The following is a 17,755-nucleotide window of genomic DNA, read 5'->3' on the forward strand; positions in this document are numbered from 1 at the left end:
TCTGTAACCCTAACCCAATGGATTTAATGACTTTCAGTATGCAGAGATGTCCTGAAGTCATTTTCATTGACCATCACCAGAAATTATGGAGCTTCAATGTTCAATGTTTTTTAATGGCTTCAAAAGCTCCATAAATGTTTGTGATTTTACACTCATGTAAATATATACTTATTTCCTCAAATAGACTTAAGCTTTATTAACGTTTTATTGTGAAAACCGGAAGTCCACAACTCTGCATGTGCGCTCGCTCTCGAGTACAAACGGTATTCTACCATAAGGGCTAGAATATGGGGGCAATCCTATTGTAGCCTGGTTTGACCGCAGTGACTGACAGACATACGTTGAGTATATGGGTGACATTGCGCTCCTTTCATCATGTGGCAGGTGACATTTTACACCAAAGGAATTTAAAATACTATACTTGGGTGCCCTTAGTAAGTGACCTGCAAAGTTCGAAGCCTTTCGAACTTTGGGAAGCCTTTTGCGAGTGCCCTTCTTCTTCTTTTACATTCCGGCAGGTTGTACACTCAGAGGTGCAATGCTGCCCTCCATAGTTCGAAGTTCCCAATCTCATTACGACATACTACACTGCTACTACGTCGTCTTTGTTGAGACGTGCGGACTGACAAACAAACGTTCCATACATTAATAGAGAGATATTAATTATTACCATAGTCATTACCGTTGTTGTGACTATGTTTAATTCCCCCAACCTGTTGTGAAATATATTCGACTTCTGCAGCTTACTCCCGTACAGTAGGTGTCAGTACACGTGTACCGTCTACAGCTTTACCGACAACCGTAAAACTATCATAATGAATTGACAAAATAAAACATTCTGATATTTCAAAAAAATACAAATATAAACACGTAAATAAATACATGCCATTTTGTATCTTGATGTTTTTTTTTATGATTGCCAAAATAACATTTCGAAACAGGAAGTTCCGGGGAGAACTTGAAAGCAGCACCAACAAGTACAGCTCGCTTATCGTCAGAGCGGTGGTTCACAAAGATGGAGGACTATACAGCTAAACAAGCGATCGAAAACCTCGACGACCCTCCAAACAGCCGACTGTTTGTGGTCACAAGTCGAGCCATGACTGAAGATGCGCTGCGGGACAGTTTCTCCGTGTTCGGGGACATTCAGGGCGTGTGGGTCGTCAAAGACAAGCAGACAAAGGAATCCAAGGGAGTCTGCTACGTGAAGTTCGCCAAATCTTCTCAGGCCTGCTTGGCTATGGAGGAAATGCACGGCAAAGTGCTGGTGGAAGGAACCAAACCCGTCAAGGTAACTGCAGCTGCCGCCAAGAAGTTCAGTTGTATGGTTGAACTGGAACTAAAACCGATGAATTATAGTATCCACGTAGCTCATAGCTTGTTAGCACGCTACAATTTGGCTTGCTAAGGGTGGAGGTGGGGTGCCGATAGGGCGGTGCAATTCAGTTTATCGCAAAATCGTCGTCATCGTGATATTAACGTGCTCTAAATACATACATTTGGGTCGTTCTTCGTGCTACTTTTGTTTGGCCATAAGAGTAGAACTTTTTTATATTGTTGTGTTTTTAGTATAATTTTCTCATAATTCTTTGGAGAAGAGAATCAACAACTGTAGTGAGTGCATATTCACTTCCTGGGGACTGGAATGACCTCACTGTTGCACTCTACTGCTGTTTTAATATTATTTATTATGTTTTACTATTTTTACTGTTGTTTTAGTCTTTTTGTACGGTGACCTTGAGTGACTTGAAATTTGTATATAAAATTATAAATAACTGATATACATTACAGTTTACGTGGACACTGTTACCTGACATTTGACCTAATTTCAGAGTAAGACATTTTTAATTATGTTAACATGTAGTCAATAGTATATTTCATTAGGGCTGCACAACTTATTTGATTATGAATCAGTTTGTCAGTTTGTTGATAATTGATTAATTGGTTTTAGTGTTTTTTCAACAATTAAGCAATAACAAGCTTCCTGATTTTTCAGCATATTTTCTGGTTTCTTGCTCTATGTAACAAATAAATCATTTAAAGTTGAAATCATTTTTGGTTTCTGGGCAAAACAAAACATTCGAGAACATTATTATTTCCAGGTTTGATTAACATGATTGACATTTTTCAAAGTTTTCTGACATGGACCAAACGATTCGATTAATCAGTCATGAAAATAATCGTTAGTTGCAGCCCCATATTTCATTAATATCCTCATTTTCTGAGCATGGTGCGATCTTATGTGCCGACTACCAACCACAACAAAATGGAAAGCGTAAAATTCAGGTTAGATTATTTCCATCAAACTACATGTTATTCTGTTGATAGTTTCAGAAGCAAACACTTGAAAATGTAGGCACATCAATTGAAATCTGCATACTACATACTACGAGGTGGGGGGAAAGTGTAATGAATTGGCATAAGACTCATAAGTCATTATTTCGTTCATGTGAAAGGATGGTGTATATATGAAATCCAGTAGTACAATATAACAATTATATCAAATTAAAGTAATTTCAATTTACAAAATTATTGAGATAATTCTGCAGATTTTCTTGAGTGCTCAATGGGTTTTAGTCTCAGGAGCCGTCTGCCTGTAGCATAAGCTTTTAGAAAGTGCACAGATAATGTGTTGAAATATTACATTAACTTGTTTTACGGGCTTTTTATTGCAGTGCACAATATCACATATTTTATCATCTGGAAATTCTGGGATAATATTTGGGATAAATATTTAAAAGGATTAATGTAATGTGGATTAATGATTCGATGTAATGGAGCATGCTTTGTTTCACTGAATGTCTGTGTAATGTAATGTTCACTTGTAATGGGTTATTTTTCTTCTCTGGTCATTTGTGTAGGTATTCATTGCCCAGTCACGGTCTTCAAATAGGCACAGAGATGTGGAGGATGAAGAACTCACCAGAATCTTTGTCATGATCCCCAAAACCTTCACAGAAGATGATCTCAAAGACACATTTAAAGTAAGTACAGCATGCTTTCACGTCTCATCAACGGTTTGTCATTTCCTAGCTGCTAGAAACACTTTAGTGTTGATTAATTTAGCTGTTAGGGATGAGCATGAGTATTCGATTCTTTGCTTGATTACAGTTACTGTTGCGCTTCATAATATATTATAAAGATACAAAACATTTTTTTTTAATGAAAACAAATCTTTATATTCTATTCACTTCCTAATTTGTGGTGCATCTATTACTATATATCAGAATGTGGCTGCAGCAACTTAGTGGAATTTCATTTGTGTTTGTGCAGAAGTTGTGTGGAATTTATGGGATTTCTTGAATGGACTTTGAACCTGTATTGTACTATTCAATATTTGAATAGTGTTTTTGATCCTTCTTGTTAGTTGTAACCGGCTTGTTCAAAAACAAAATGTTCCAACTGTGCAGCAGGCACTTGCAACCCTTGTTTTTTTCCGATATCGGTACCAGTGTTTTTTGGCCAGTATCGATCAAAAAATACAGGACTTTTCAACATCAACTGCAGGATTTCCCAACATTTCTGTTTTAGGTGCTCCAAAGCTTGAGGGTAGTGTGTCCTGCGGGCGTAACCACATCAAATGTGGTGCATGTTAAAATGAATATGTGCTCATGTGGATGCAGCATTTGTCTCCATGTAAAATAAAAAAAAAATCATTAGTTTCTCTTAATTTTTTAACATTTTAATTCCAAGCTGTGTGTGATTAAATGATGTGTACTAATGTCCCCCCTGTGTCCTGTCTGGTCTCTCTTACAGGAATATGGTGATATTGAATATTGTGTGATCATTAAGAACAAGTTCACGGGGGAAAGTAAAGGTTTAGGCTACGTCAGATACTACAAACCCTCGCAGGCTGCTGTCGCTATAGAGAACTGTGACAAAAGTAAGTGTTTTTTGATTATTTGCAATAGAAAATTTACTGTGAGATGTACATTTTTTGTATTTGTAGTCAATCCCTATAAATAACTTTTAACAGTTTTGTTGTGCGTTTTCTGGTTTGAATGTTTATCACTGTTTAATGATAATACTAATAATAATAATAATAATGGTGCATTTTAGCTTACAGAGCCATCCTGGCTGAACCTCGCACCAAGAACACAGTGACGGAAGATTACTCTTCTGGACCGGCCAGGGGAGATTACATGGGTGGTAACGACTCCAACAACCAGTACGCACTCCCGGCACTCCCAGCACTCCCTATGGGTATGTCGTTTAGTTTTCTTTCTTTTATATTTGCATTTAAGGTTTCAGGGTTTTTCAAGTCTAAAATGGGCAGTGGAATGAAAGTTGTCGTGCGTTATCGGCTGCAACGATACATATATCGCCTACTTTTTTGATCCTTGTTAAATCACGTACATGTGTATTTGAATGAAGGAAGCCACATCTATTCTCATGCAATCACAGGAGAAACATTTGAGATGCATTTTAATGCCAGGTGTGAACAGTGGTGCTTAATCTTGACTGTGTGCAAATGGAACAATGAGGTTAATGGAAGTCTCTAAACAGGACCCGATTGTCTGTGATTGGGTGACGAAACAAGATCTTCAAAGGATGTTGTTGGTTCAGTGTCTTGGAAATACCAGTTTATACCATTTACTGCATTTTATAAATCATCTTTAGTCACAGACCCACCCCTTCCAACATTGGATTGGAGGTTCAGTTCAATTTCAATAGCATTTTATTTGTATAGCACCAAATAACAACATGCATTATCTCAAAGCTCTGTACATGGTAAGGCAGAAACATTTTATAGAGGGAAGAGAAACCCAACCGTTCACACAATGATCAAACACCAGGCATCGGTGGAAAAGAAAATCCAGAACCAGACTCAGACTTGAAAATCTGCCTCAACCGGTTGGGATTAAAGGAGAAAGGGAGAAAGTGAAAGAGGGAGGCAAGAGAGAGACCAGAAGCAGATGTACACATCTATATAGGGCAGTGTGTGTATAAGTCTTCAGGGTTTGGGGGTACTGTAGGATTTGGCCACAGACTTTGAAAACCCCCCCCCATTTTAGCAGTGATTTTTAAACTCCTCCACTGATCTCCAGGTGGCAGTATCGTGCTGCAGAACACAGCACTACATCAGGAGTAAACATAGATGTAAACATCAGAGGTGACCTGTTATTAAGAAAATAATCTGTCCAAAAACACTTTGTAAGTGTCCATCCTTTTTATATAATGGAACTGAAGCACATCTGGGGAGTTTAGGAAGCTCTTCCTGCCGCTGTCATTGTCTTTGTCCTGTTTTTAAACGCTTGTGTCCCGATTCTGTCTCCAGCCGATCCCGGGAACTACCCGGTCATGGACTATCGCTCCACTGACTACACACGGTGCCTGATGATGTCAACGCGGGCCGCGATGACTCAAGAGCAGATCTTTGCTCTGTTTGACATCATTCCTGGGATGGAGTACTGTGAACTACAGAGAGACTCTTATGGAATGAGCAAAGGTCAGTGGTTCAACCCTGGACACGATTGTGAACGTGAAGTTTATCAAATACTTCAAGAACTGGAGAAAGCCCTGAAATTAGCTGGCACCAGAATTAATAAGGTAGCATTAGCAGTTAATCTGTTTTAATGTTTATTATTAAATAAAGGTAATAATTTAGTAAGCGATTGGTCATCAATTGTTCAGCCCTATTTGTTGTAATAGGCCTGAACATTGACTTCTTGGTCAGTTGACAGATATTTCTGTGATTAACCTTTTAATATAAAAACTTAATTTATTTCCTTGATTTTAATGAAATAATTCACTTAATCTTGACATTGACGTGTTTTTAAACTGTTTATTCTGATGACTCAAAATGTAAACATGTACGTGTGTGTGTGTGTCCTCAGGTCATGCATTGATTCGTTACGGTAATCTGGGATCAGCAGTTTATGCCAAGGACAAGCTGAATGGCTTTGAATATCCACCTGGAAACAGACTGGTAGTAACTTTTGTTGACGACGGAGAGGACCGCAGCAGGTACACACACACACACACACACACAGTCTTATCAAATACTTATACTAGTAAGCGTACAGGGCCAGGAGTTAATGGAGGCATGAAGTGGAAATGCCCTTTAAAGGCAATACATCCATTAATTTTAAAAAATGTGCGACAAAAAATGCCACAGATAATTAAAGGACCCAGTGTGACACACACACACACACACACGCTAAGGAAAATCTTGTGTGAACAGTCGTGTGAAGAATGAACAGGTTAAGATGGAGGTTAGAGTCGGCTGTAGTAATGTCTAAAGTTCAGGATGCACAGATGTTTCTTTATTCGTTAGTCTGTCATTTAAATGAAGCGACGTGGAGGCAGATGATCCACGGTGGCGCCCCCTAAAGGGTTAAACAGTTTGTCCTATAAATACTTGGTAGAAAAAAAAAACCAGAACCAATATAAATGATACTATACAAAGTCTACAGGCCTTTAGTTTGTATATGAACAGTGACGCCAATCAACGGCACCGAAGTGCAAACAATGTAGAGGCGGAGCTCATCATACTGTCTCACACAAAGGTGAATAGAAAGGAAGAGAATTAAAGAATAGAAGTACCACAGAACAAAATGGTGTCTTGGGATGAAATGTGTTGAGTCAGCATCTAGGAATGATGACCTGGTCATTTTTACTGAATAAAAAAAAAAGTGTGACTTCACACTGACTTGATAATCTGGTTTGTAAATGATCCGAGGTTCTTGTCCTGCTTTACAGAAGCGCTGTGATTCAACTTGCATCTGTAAAATGTCTCCCATGCAGTCTTTGTTGCACAGTCGTCAACGGTCCGCGTTTGTGTCTGTGTGTAGTCCCGTAGGACGGATGGCCATGCAGTTCGTGGCGACTCAGATGATGTCCTCCGCGTGGAACGGACCTTCAAACAGCCAAGTGATGAAACCACCCGTAAGCTCTTCTGATCAACACCTGCTACACAAACTGGGCTGGGTCTCAAACGCCCTCTGTATCATCTAATATACAAAATGAGCCAATAAGCACGCAGCATTGTCGTAACACAGGCCTGACCCGGACTTTACCGTTCCGGACTGTACCATGATACTGAAACACGGCTTCAGTTATGGCAGAATTGTGTTACTGTGATATTCTCATCATCATGGGCCATGCGTCGCATCATATCTCGCGTCAGCCTGTGATTCCCCGCACGAACATTCAGCACGTTTTGCATTTATTAACTCAAAGTGAAGTTTTTCTATGTTTTCATTTGACTTGCTGTCACTTGAAAATCAAAACAACTCTCCCTGTAAATAATCTCTCACTTAATAACTGCTCTGGATAATTACTCCTCGAGGCTTCCTCTGACACTAATGACATTTTACATTATTAATGAAAGAAAGTTGGTAATTACACAAGATCCAGTGCACCCAATCTTGGAGCTGATATATTTTCTACAATTAGATGTTTAAAAAAAGTTTATATTTTATATCCTCCAGCCTTTTGCCGCTCCCGCTCCAATGTCTCGGGTTCAGACCGACGTCAGCCTCCCTCCGCACAAGAAGCTGGCTGCACCTGACAGTAAATCCAAGGAGCGCTTGTTCATCGTGTTTAGCCCCACCACGCTGCCCCCGGACATACTGGAAGATGTCTTCTGGTGAGTGCACTTCTAATTTGACCTAATTCTAACTTTGTCAAAGTGCTTTTCAGATTTGTTGTCCTAAAAAGCGCTCACTGTTTCGAGCGCTAGTCCAATAAGCAGAAGGTGAAGAGTTCAGTCGATCACCACAGTCACTGCAAATTACAGTGGATGAGGGCATCAAGCTTAAGTGCTGCTAAATGACAGCGTAATGCCGCTATTAGAACGACACATGGGCGCATCAGCGTTAACTGATGTTTCTGCGGCAAACTAAATGTTGTTTTTTGTTTTTCTCGCCCCTGCCGGTCTCCGTGCAGCCGCTTTGGTTCGCTCATCGAGGTCCACCTGGTTCCGGGCAGGAAAGTGGGCTACATAAAGTATGCAGACAAACAGGTGAGACTGGTGCGCAGTGATGCCGAAAAACAAACCGGAGAGGAAACGACATGTTTTGTGTTGATTATTTTTAGATTGGATTTAATTCAATTAGCTCTGCACAATTAATCCAATCGCAGAGTGAGCCCCGTGCGATTTTATCGCTGCAGACTAGAGGTGCAATTTTAATGAAATAAAGAGAGCGGGGTTGTCCGACTTTGTGCCATGTTTATCTCATTAAAAGTTCAGGCACGGCAAAGCAATCGATCCAAATATGAGACTCTCTGACCTCGTGTTATTTTTTAAATGATTGTGTGTTTACAAAGTTATACCGGTTATATTTAGAAAAGTTTAACAAGTAAGAATATAACTTCTAAAAGTATGATCAGTAATCTTTGTTTTTTTTTTTTTATTATTGGAAAGTTCTCATACTCGGATTATAACGTATTGACTTCACAGTTGCAAATGTCAATGTTGCCTGTAATGTTAGATTAGATGGATCAACAAGTATTACAAAGAAGTAGAGGAATGGGCAGAGAGAACCACATGTAAACCACATGAAGTTTGTGTTCCTAAACACTGCCTAATGTCTCTCCTCTCCTCTCTCCTCACGTCCATCTTCAGTGCGCAGACGACGCCATGGCGGCGCTCCACGGTCGGGTCGTCAATGGGGTAAAGATGAAGGTGATGCTGGCCGATCCTCCCCGAGAGGAATCGCACAAACGTCCTCGTACCTACTAGGACCGTGAGACGATAAATGTGCGGTAAGTGCCAAAGATCTGTTGCAGGGACAACACAGTATGTATGTATGATGCCATTGTGTGTTTTTAGTAAGAGTGCTTTATTTATACCTGTGGTGACAAAAACAGTTATGAACAGGCATGACTAACGGTGCGAAGGAACAGCAGCAATGCAGTAATGATAAGATTAGAAGTATCTAAGCTCCCATACTGCAGACTTGAGATTTGTTATTTTAACCCGCAGCGTGTTGCGGTTTCAGCCAGAAAAATGACCTGCAACAACCTGCTACTATTGGACTGCTACTATACCAGCTGTCAATCACACTGGTGTCATCATTTATCGTCTCTTTTCCAGTAAATGGGAACATCATTCACTAAATTGACATCATTTGCTCTTGAAGACCTGAAACTAGTGTTTGAGCATTAATTACTGTTGTAGTTAAAGTGACTTTAACAGATTTTTTCTCCTTTTGCAACTAGCGGAGTTGCCCCCTGGTGGCCATTCAATATATTCTTACTTGCGGGTTATCATCAGACATCAAACAGACAGAAAGCATCCATTTTTTTTATATACGGTCTATGTTTGTTACACGTATTGTTTGTAGAAACACACACTATAGATTTCTAGCTATTTGTCTTCAGTAGTTAGCTGTGGGCGACTGGACTTTCTTGAGTTGAGTTCAACGATAATGGAGAAATTGTTTTATCAAAAAAGAAATAAAATATTCATTTTGTCCTTACTAAAATCACAGTCATGTGATGTGTTGGGACTTCACGTCTTTTATTATTCAGTAACTTCTTTGTATAATGTAATGTAATTTAATGTAATTTATTTTTCAAGACAGGAACAATGCACAATAAAACATTAATCTTGTACAACAAGAGAATATGCATTGTGTGTATTAAGATGCCGTTTCACTTCATATATGAGACAGTTGAGTGTCCACTAGGGGTGGGAATCACAGAGTACCTCACGATGCGATACATGGTCCGCGATACCAGTAATAACTTGATACAACGATTCCGTGATAATCAATATATTGCCATACAGTAATATAGCGGTGCATCACAATAACCGTCTAACTGAAAAAAAACAAAACATGAAGAACGAACCATGTAAAGTCCATGTATGTAACGTGGATGGAGCATCTCTTGACGTAGATTTCCCCGCCATCATCCCACCGTAAACTCCCTCTTCTTCGGGCCAGATAAATTGCGCCCACGTTTCCCTCATTCATCGCCTAGCGACGTGTTAACTGTTTATTTTAGAGCGCCTCAGCTTACTTGGCGTGTCGATTATTGTATTGCATGTTGAAGGACAACGATATATCGATATTTTGACCCACCCCTAGTGTCCGCCTGCATGTCTTCCACACACCTGTCAGTATTGTGATCCTCAGCCTAACGTCAACTATTACTAATGATACTTGAGTTGTTTCTCTCCCCGTGAATAACACTGCAGCTTCTTGTTCCCTAGGCGACTGTTGTCATGACACAATGACACCTGACCTGACAGACCCGACCGACATCAAGACCTGCTCCTGACCCCTGACACGAACTTTGACCACCTGTCTGACCTTACTTCTGGTCAGTGACCTTGCTGTGACTCACTGGTACAATAGGTCTGTGAACAGCATCATCACATCCAGTGTAGCGTGTTTGTGGTCCCTTTAGGTGATTTTATGCTTCTTTTCTTTAGCCTTGACTCTTGTTTTGGCTCCAAACAGCCCGACTAACCCGTGTACAGCAGCAGTGCCCCTTTATTTCTCAGCTGACACCTGCTTAAACATTTCATTTCCTAGTGTATGTCTAGAGCTTCTTTTTAGAAAATCAGCAGAAGCTGCAATCTGATCACAAGTTATAACAACAAGCATGATGTATAATGCTGAATTTAGACCGTTGGGTGTCTTTCCCCTCCTTTTCCTTCTCTTAATTGCTTTGCCGTTTTTATCTCGTGTTGAGCTCAGTCCAACTGTTTCTTAAGCTGAAACTGTACATGTCTTTTTGTCTCAGTGAAAATAAACGTTGGGTTCAAACACCAGTCCGTCTGCCTCATCCTTTCTTTTTAGAGCCACGCGTCGAGTAATTGGAGGCGATTGTTGCCGACAATTATAGTTTTAATGACATTTTCTCAAAGGTGAACTGTCTGGACACTCCCTGATGGTTTCAAATCCTTTTATGATTCAATTTTCCCGTCGCGCTGACGATTTATAGATTTGTCTCTTTTGAGCTCATTACATCGTTGTTTTGTTTCATTTGTTCTGCTCGATAAAGTGTGTGTTTCAGAACGGCAGCAAAACATCAACATAAAAGTCCTGTATAACTTATAGTACTTACTGACCACTTTGTTAGGTACACAGGTCACCCAGTAAAGTGTCGGAAGTGGCACCTGGTGTGGGTTTTCTGCTGCGTCAAGGCTCATTGTGTTTGTGTATGTGTGTGTGTTCAGAGATGGTTTTGACCTCTAACTCTCTGGAAAGTCTAGAGATGGTCGTGCACGCAAATCACAGTAAACCAGAACATTGATGTATTAATGTTCAAAGTTAAAACACCTTTTATTTTCCATTCCATGCTGGTTTGAACTTCAGCGGATCAAACGGGTGTACCTAATAAAGTGGTTGGCGTGTGGTTTGTCAAATACAAGATACATTTTAATATTGTCATGTACCATTTCATAGATGAATTATTATTCAAACAATAGTCTATATTAGAGGGAGATGCATGAATGTTTTTGTTCTCTTGTAGGGAGAAAAAACGTGAAAGTTTCTCAAATATACAGAGTGTTGAACACACTTAAGAATCAAATCACTTTTTTTTTTTTTAGGTCATTTTAAATTGTCAGTTATTTGTTTTTGCTGTAATTATTCATCCTGTTCAAACGGTCATTAGGGAATTTCTGTCTCATGGACAGTAGTTTTGGTTTGAACTTATCATTTTACAGGTTGTCTGACCGGACTAGGGCGGCAACGATTAATCAGGTACCAAGTTTATCAGCAACTATTTTGATAATAGAGGTTCTTTTGTTTTTATAATGTCAAGTTGTCGTCTGTTTTTTCAGCTTTTTTAAATATTAATATTTTTTCGTTTACTCCACATAACAAACAATCGTTATAGTTGCAGCCTTCTTGTTGGGTGTTCCTGCAGTCAAATTGTCCAAATCATGTCCTCTTAATCTTAATACAACCACATTTCTCATTGTTTTTGGTTTTTTTAAGTTGTCCCTGTTCAAATTATGATTTACAAATACTTGTACACATTAACACAACCTGGGTAAACTGAATGAAACAATGTAATAAAAAACTGTTTAATTTGATTGCAGCATTGCATTTCTAAATTTATTCCCATATTAATTTGAGCAAATTGCATGCAACGACCACAAATCATCATACATGAAAGTGTTAGTTAAAATATAAAATTAAATGATCTTAACACACACAGGATGTACAGTAATCTTTTATTTCTTCAGGAGGCAACTCATGAGAATATTATTTACAATATTGTGGAGGCAGAATGGGATCATTTGGTTTACCTGCAGGGGATGAAGTATTATAGCACTAATCTAGTCTCAGATGATTTAGACACTAGGTTTTAACTTTCCCTCAAAGTTTGGTGAATTTCACCAAACATTCCCAGTAAGAGATTTCACATGATTTGTTGAGAAGAAAAAAGGATAAGTGCTGACATTCTCCAACTACTGCTTTTATTTTGGTATAAGAGCAAATGCTACTGCTGTTGATTTCCCACACTGTACGACTTCACTTTATATAATGTTATTAATTTTACAGAGGCTGTTCTCAGCAGTCCACTCTCACAGGTATGGATGGTGCTTTAATTTCCAAGCCTCTGCAGTGTCTCCCTCAGCAAATCACTGAGTTCAATATTTAACTGATAAGGCTGAGAAGCGCTCGGAGTCTAATTCACCAAAAGCAATTTTGACTTAAAACCGTGTTGAGCAACAGAAGTGCACAACAACAGCAGCAGGCAAATTCTCTTCGACGGGAAACTGCCAAGCATTGGCCCTGATTAACCCTGATTGGCCCTGCTGTGGAAATGAGGACACTCCATGGACAGAGATGGTTACGGTGGGATGTGAAAGGGGCGATACAGAAAATGGGAACGAGACGGGCAGTGATGTCACGATATAATCAGGCTTTATTACTGGAGTCTCTGAAATTTAAAATCATTTAAACATCCGGTCTCTGTTGTTTAGCTCCATGCATCCATCAGTCCGCCCCCCGTTTGACATTTAGTCTGTCCCAACTGCCTTCACACGAGCTTCCTGTTCAATCCTCCAGCGCCAGTGTGTTGAGTTCCTCATCGAGCTCCTCTAGATCTTCACCCGTGAACAGGTTCTCATCCACTGGCACCTCCTCTTCCTCCTCCTCCTCCTCCTCTTCACCGTCCTTTCCTCCTCCCTCTGCCCCCGATAGTCCATTGGTCTCAGCTCCACCACAAGCTCCGTTCACCTGCTCCTCTGTAAGTAAGTGGAAGACGCATAAAGACATTGTCGTTTTTTTCTTTTCTTATAACACATCAGTTTTATGTGGGAGGCAGAAATCACACGTCTTTTCTTCTTACCACCGTCCTCGGTTGGCTCCTCCTTCTTTTTCTTCTTCTTCTGAGAGGCGAAACGGTCCATGGATGCCATGGTAATTCCCGTGTTGTCGACCTCTTGTGGAACAAAGCGTGATAGGTCTATGTCCTGGATGTCTGTGGTGGTAACCTGCAATAAAAAAAAACCCCAATACATTGCAGATTTAAAGGCCCATGACACAAACAATGACACAATTTTCTTTTGTTTATTAGCATCAATATACAATAAAAACAGCCACAGCAGGTCTGTTTGTGTCTTCACATGACTGCATGTTCCCTCACTGTTCTGACTCAAACTGGTCATGTCATTGGAAAAAAAAACATGAACTGACAACTCCATCATATTATTTATTATTAGAAAAGTATGAATAATTCCATCATTACCTCTTGCTCGTACTCTTCATATGTGTCCTCGTTATATCGGGTGTCATCTGCTTCAGCATCGTCGTCGTCGATCAGCTCTGGACGGAACTCGAACACCTCACGGCCACTCACCTACACATCCACACATTCCGTTAAATTCTATATTATTCAACATCTGCATTAAGGTCAATGTCTGAAAGACAGAGCCAAACTTACTGTTAGCGATTTTCCAGCCTTAAAGTCGGCCTTCTTCTTCTCCATCTCCATCATGGCTTTGTCCACCTGTCAATCAACAGCACAAAGTTACATCTTTCAGGAATCCAGTTTCCTGATTTAGTCATTAAATAACAAAAAAAAAGTCCCAACCTTCTCCTGCCTTTTCCTCTTCTTCCATGCCAGGAAAGTCTCCAGCGTGATCCGAGTCACACTGGGACCCAGAGCTGCTCGCTGCAGGGACACACACAGAGAAACGGATATTGAGGACTAGTCCAGTCATGCAGTAGGTGGGTGATTTTGAAAACAAGTCCAAAGGTGCAGTCTAAAGCATGCCATATCAACCGTAAATGTAATGCCTTGCTGACCAATCAGAAGGGAAATATCTTGTACTGTAACAATGTCATCAACAACCAGGCTGATTGAGGTGTGTATCAATTAGCCCCCCCCAGCTAAATATGTTGTTGTTGTTAATCGCTCTGAGCCTCCAAATTTATCTAGTTGCCTGTTCATGGACATTTAGTTGCAAATGTCCGTGAACAGTTTTCAGCATCCCTCCATCCATCCTTACCTCATTTTCTATCAGTTCCTCCATCGATATTTCATCCTCTTTCTCCTCCTTCTTCTTGTCTTTCTTCAGAACAAACCCTGGTGGCAGAGCGTGCCGGTACATGCAGGTATCGCCCCCTCCTGGACACACCCAGAACCAGCCATACTTATTGCCCTCAATGGCCTCCAAGAAGAACTTGCACACCTGCAGACAAAGACAAACAATACATGTGTAACTAACACTGTCTTTATTCAACGTTTGCCACCGATCAGCTGAATAGACTCACAATTTGTGTCGTTTTGGCCTTCTTCTTCTCGGCTTCTCCGTGCTTTTTGTTCACCACCTCCTCCAGCTTTTTCTCATCCCAGCTGTCCATCGTGTCTGAACACAACACAAAAGCCATACCATGCATAATTATAAAAATAATAATGGTTAGGTGCATGTCATTTAGGATCCGAGCCATGTTATTACTGAAGTCTCCTTCATGCTAAAAGTATACACAAATATACAAAGAATTTTTCATAAACCCGAGCGAAGCCACTTGAAAAGGGGGCGAAAAACACCGCAGACCTGATTCAACCACTGGCAACAGGAATGGTGTTAATTACCTAACATCATCCATGTGTCAGAGGAAGACATCACCATGGAACTCAGTCACAGTGTTACTTTGGGTCTTCTTTTAATCATGGGGTTCATTAGATCTGGCTGATGGAATGAAAAATATTGAGCACTGTCTATAGCTGTTCTAAAAATGAAGGTTCTCCACAAGCATTCATGTTTAACAGCTATGTAAACGACAGGAACATTTAAACTTGGGTTAGTTCAAGCTCCTGTCTGCGTAAATTATGTTCACATTTAGAGGAAAATGGACAAGACAATATAGAAGCCCCTGAACTACACATGGCCCCAGCCAAATTCCAATTCATCACATAAACTCTACATAATGATACACAGTACATTCGTCAGCTATGCTATGCACTAACCTTTCTCCAGGTCTTCGTCTCTTTCATCCACGTAAAGACTCCTCTTCTCACATTTCCTCTCCATTGACAAATCGTGGCTGAACTTGCATTTGTCACCTTTCGTGCACTGGCCCTGCTTAAAGAACGCACACAGCACCGACTTTGGGTCGACGCCTGAAGAGAAGAGAGAAGATGTGTTACGTCATCATCAGTTAAACTAATACTGATCAACGTGCTGTCACAGTCTGATGGTGCATTACCTTTGCTGACTTTCTGGGCAGCGACTACAGGTTTAAACAGCTCATTGAGTTCGTCCAACTCTTTCTTCTTATCAATCTTCTTACCAGTCTTGTCTGTGTCCTGGAGAGAGAGAGATGCATTTACACCGCATGAACTTGAACCAGGAATGAGGAACCTTTACACAAACACTGCTTTACCACTGACATCAGGGGCTAAATGAAATCCTGGGGAAATACTAAAAAGTTCCTGCTTAAGGGAGCAGAAGTTTACACAAAATTCACAAGACTACAATTCTTCTAACCTGTTTTGCACTTTGTTGTCCATGTTTGACTTGATGGGTAACGTTCTTAATAAACTTCTGTTGTTTGGCCCCCTTCTTGTTCTTCAATCCGAATGTCTTGTCCTAAGAAAACACACACACAAAACAGTTAATTTCCAATTTATATGTTCATGTACTTGAAATTACTTTATTAAAAATCTTGAATCAACAAAACACAAAGAATTTACATCGCATGTCACAGCACAGAGCTCAGAGGCCTACTGTGTCATTTTGTCCGTTCTCTGATTTTTTTAATTGATTAGCTCTATGGGTCATAAAAAGTCAGAAGGGAGAAAAATGTCTCTCAGGGCTTCCTTAAGCTAAAATGAAAATCAATGCCTTAAAAATGTCTAAAAACCACTGACTGACTTGACATCAACTTAAAACAAAACAGTGCATCAACACCGCTTCTTGTTTGACCAATATTGTTTTAATAATATTCTGCCCTCCATATCACCAACTACTTGGTAGGCAGAGAGAATTGTTTAAGCAATTGCAATGAGGGACACTGCGCTGTATTCTCTTTATTTAAAATGTAACCTTACTATTGTTCTTTATTTACTTACTTACTTCAACAATCCAGGCAGACAATGAGGGTGTTATTATTTTGAGAAGCAGAATATCTTTAAAGAGGAGTTTTAAGATGTTTAACTTAAAAATAAAATCATGTCGTTAGCATGTCATGACAGCATAGAACCCACTACATGAAGACTTTAACATCACATAATACAATAATTGTCATTATATGGCAATTCATTTTTTGGTAACATTTAACATTATAGCTTATTTAACTGTCATTCAGCACCAGTAAGTCAGATCAAGCAACTGCTTTCCTGTTATATTTCCTCCTCTACACAAGACAATCACACAACTAAATGTGTAGAAAATGTATGGATATTTGCCAGCTAACTATACATTTAAACCTGATGGAAACAATTGATTGTTCCATGTCAAACACTAGCTTCATGTAGCCGCTGCAACAGGCTAACCCTCATATATGGACCCTCACCTAACTGTGGGCCTTTCAGACACAGACAAGCCAGATGTAGTTCCCTAACTTGGGCAAGATCAATCAAATAATTCATAATAACATCGATTGCTTAAGTTACACTAAAGCTCATCATTTCAGCTATGGACATGCAGCGACATTATTACGTCAAGTGAGAACACCTTCAGCGGCGGCACGGCCCTGTTAGCTAGGCCTAGCTGGCAAGCTCACTCAATGTCGTATTTTAAAGAACATCGCTTTCATTGGGGATCATAATAATCATTTAAACAAGTACCGACTACTTAAAAGAGAACATTTGAAGTGTGTGCTCCACTTGTCAGCACGAGCGTTAGCTTCGGTTAGCGTACGTGCGGAACGCTATCTTATCAGCTAAGGCTAAACGCCGACATGCTAACTCGTGTAATTTGTTTTACCTCAATTATCTTTTCTTTCTTCTTCTCTTGAGTTTTTTTATTTCCCGTGGGTGGAACGGGTTTCTTCGGAGGCATGTTGGCTCAAGTTTAACTGTTGGATACGAGGCGTGCGGTTGGCTGAGTGAGGGTTATTTTACTGTGGTGTTTCGGCTGGGAGCACTTGGTGCTAGCACGCTACAGCAACGGCGCTAATACGCCACATGTGAGTTGTTGATGCGCTTTGGCGTCATCGCGCAGCCCACAAGGCATGTCGGGAACTGTAGTTTAAAATTACAACAGCTTAATATAGAATACTTCCTATTTCACTTGTACTGTAAATAGAAACTATGTGGTAAATTCACAAATAAAGTTATAATTATTATCAATAGAACATGTATATAAAAAAATGACTCAAAGACATTCTGATGA

At 39.9% G+C, this 17,755-nt stretch overlaps 2 protein-coding genes across 2 annotated transcripts; one reads left to right on the forward strand and one right to left on the reverse strand.

The window, feature by feature from the left end:
- Positions 1-948: 948 nt before the first annotated feature.
- Positions 949-10,726, forward strand: rbm45 (RNA binding motif protein 45). Its single transcript, XM_044046379.1, has 11 exons — positions 949-1,291; positions 2,862-2,984; positions 3,757-3,883; positions 4,060-4,203; positions 5,279-5,449; positions 5,838-5,967; positions 6,795-6,888; positions 7,434-7,591; positions 7,891-7,966; positions 8,570-8,709; positions 10,163-10,726. The coding sequence occupies exons 1-10, from the start codon at positions 1,016-1,018 to the stop codon at positions 8,684-8,686; spliced, it is 1,416 nt and encodes a 471-aa protein (XP_043902314.1). The 5' UTR covers positions 949-1,015; the 3' UTR covers positions 8,687-8,709; positions 10,163-10,726.
- Positions 10,727-12,125: 1,399 nt separating this feature from the next.
- zc3h15 (zinc finger CCCH-type containing 15) lies at positions 12,126-17,554 on the reverse strand. Its single transcript, XM_044046516.1, has 11 exons — positions 17,348-17,554; positions 15,908-16,009; positions 15,627-15,726; positions 15,388-15,540; positions 14,691-14,785; positions 14,426-14,608; positions 14,008-14,088; positions 13,858-13,923; positions 13,663-13,773; positions 13,264-13,408; positions 12,126-13,159 (listed from the first exon to the last, which is right to left on the reverse strand). Exons 1-11 carry the CDS (start codon positions 17,420-17,422, stop codon positions 12,969-12,971), a joined length of 1,302 nt encoding a protein of 433 aa, XP_043902451.1. The 5' UTR covers positions 17,423-17,554; the 3' UTR covers positions 12,126-12,968.
- Positions 17,555-17,755: the final 201 nt, after the last annotated feature.

Source organism: Solea senegalensis, linkage group LG15, assembly GCF_019176455.1.
Source record: "Solea senegalensis isolate Sse05_10M linkage group LG15, IFAPA_SoseM_1, whole genome shotgun sequence".
In the NCBI taxonomy this organism is placed as follows: Eukaryota; Metazoa; Chordata; class Actinopteri; order Pleuronectiformes; family Soleidae; genus Solea; species Solea senegalensis.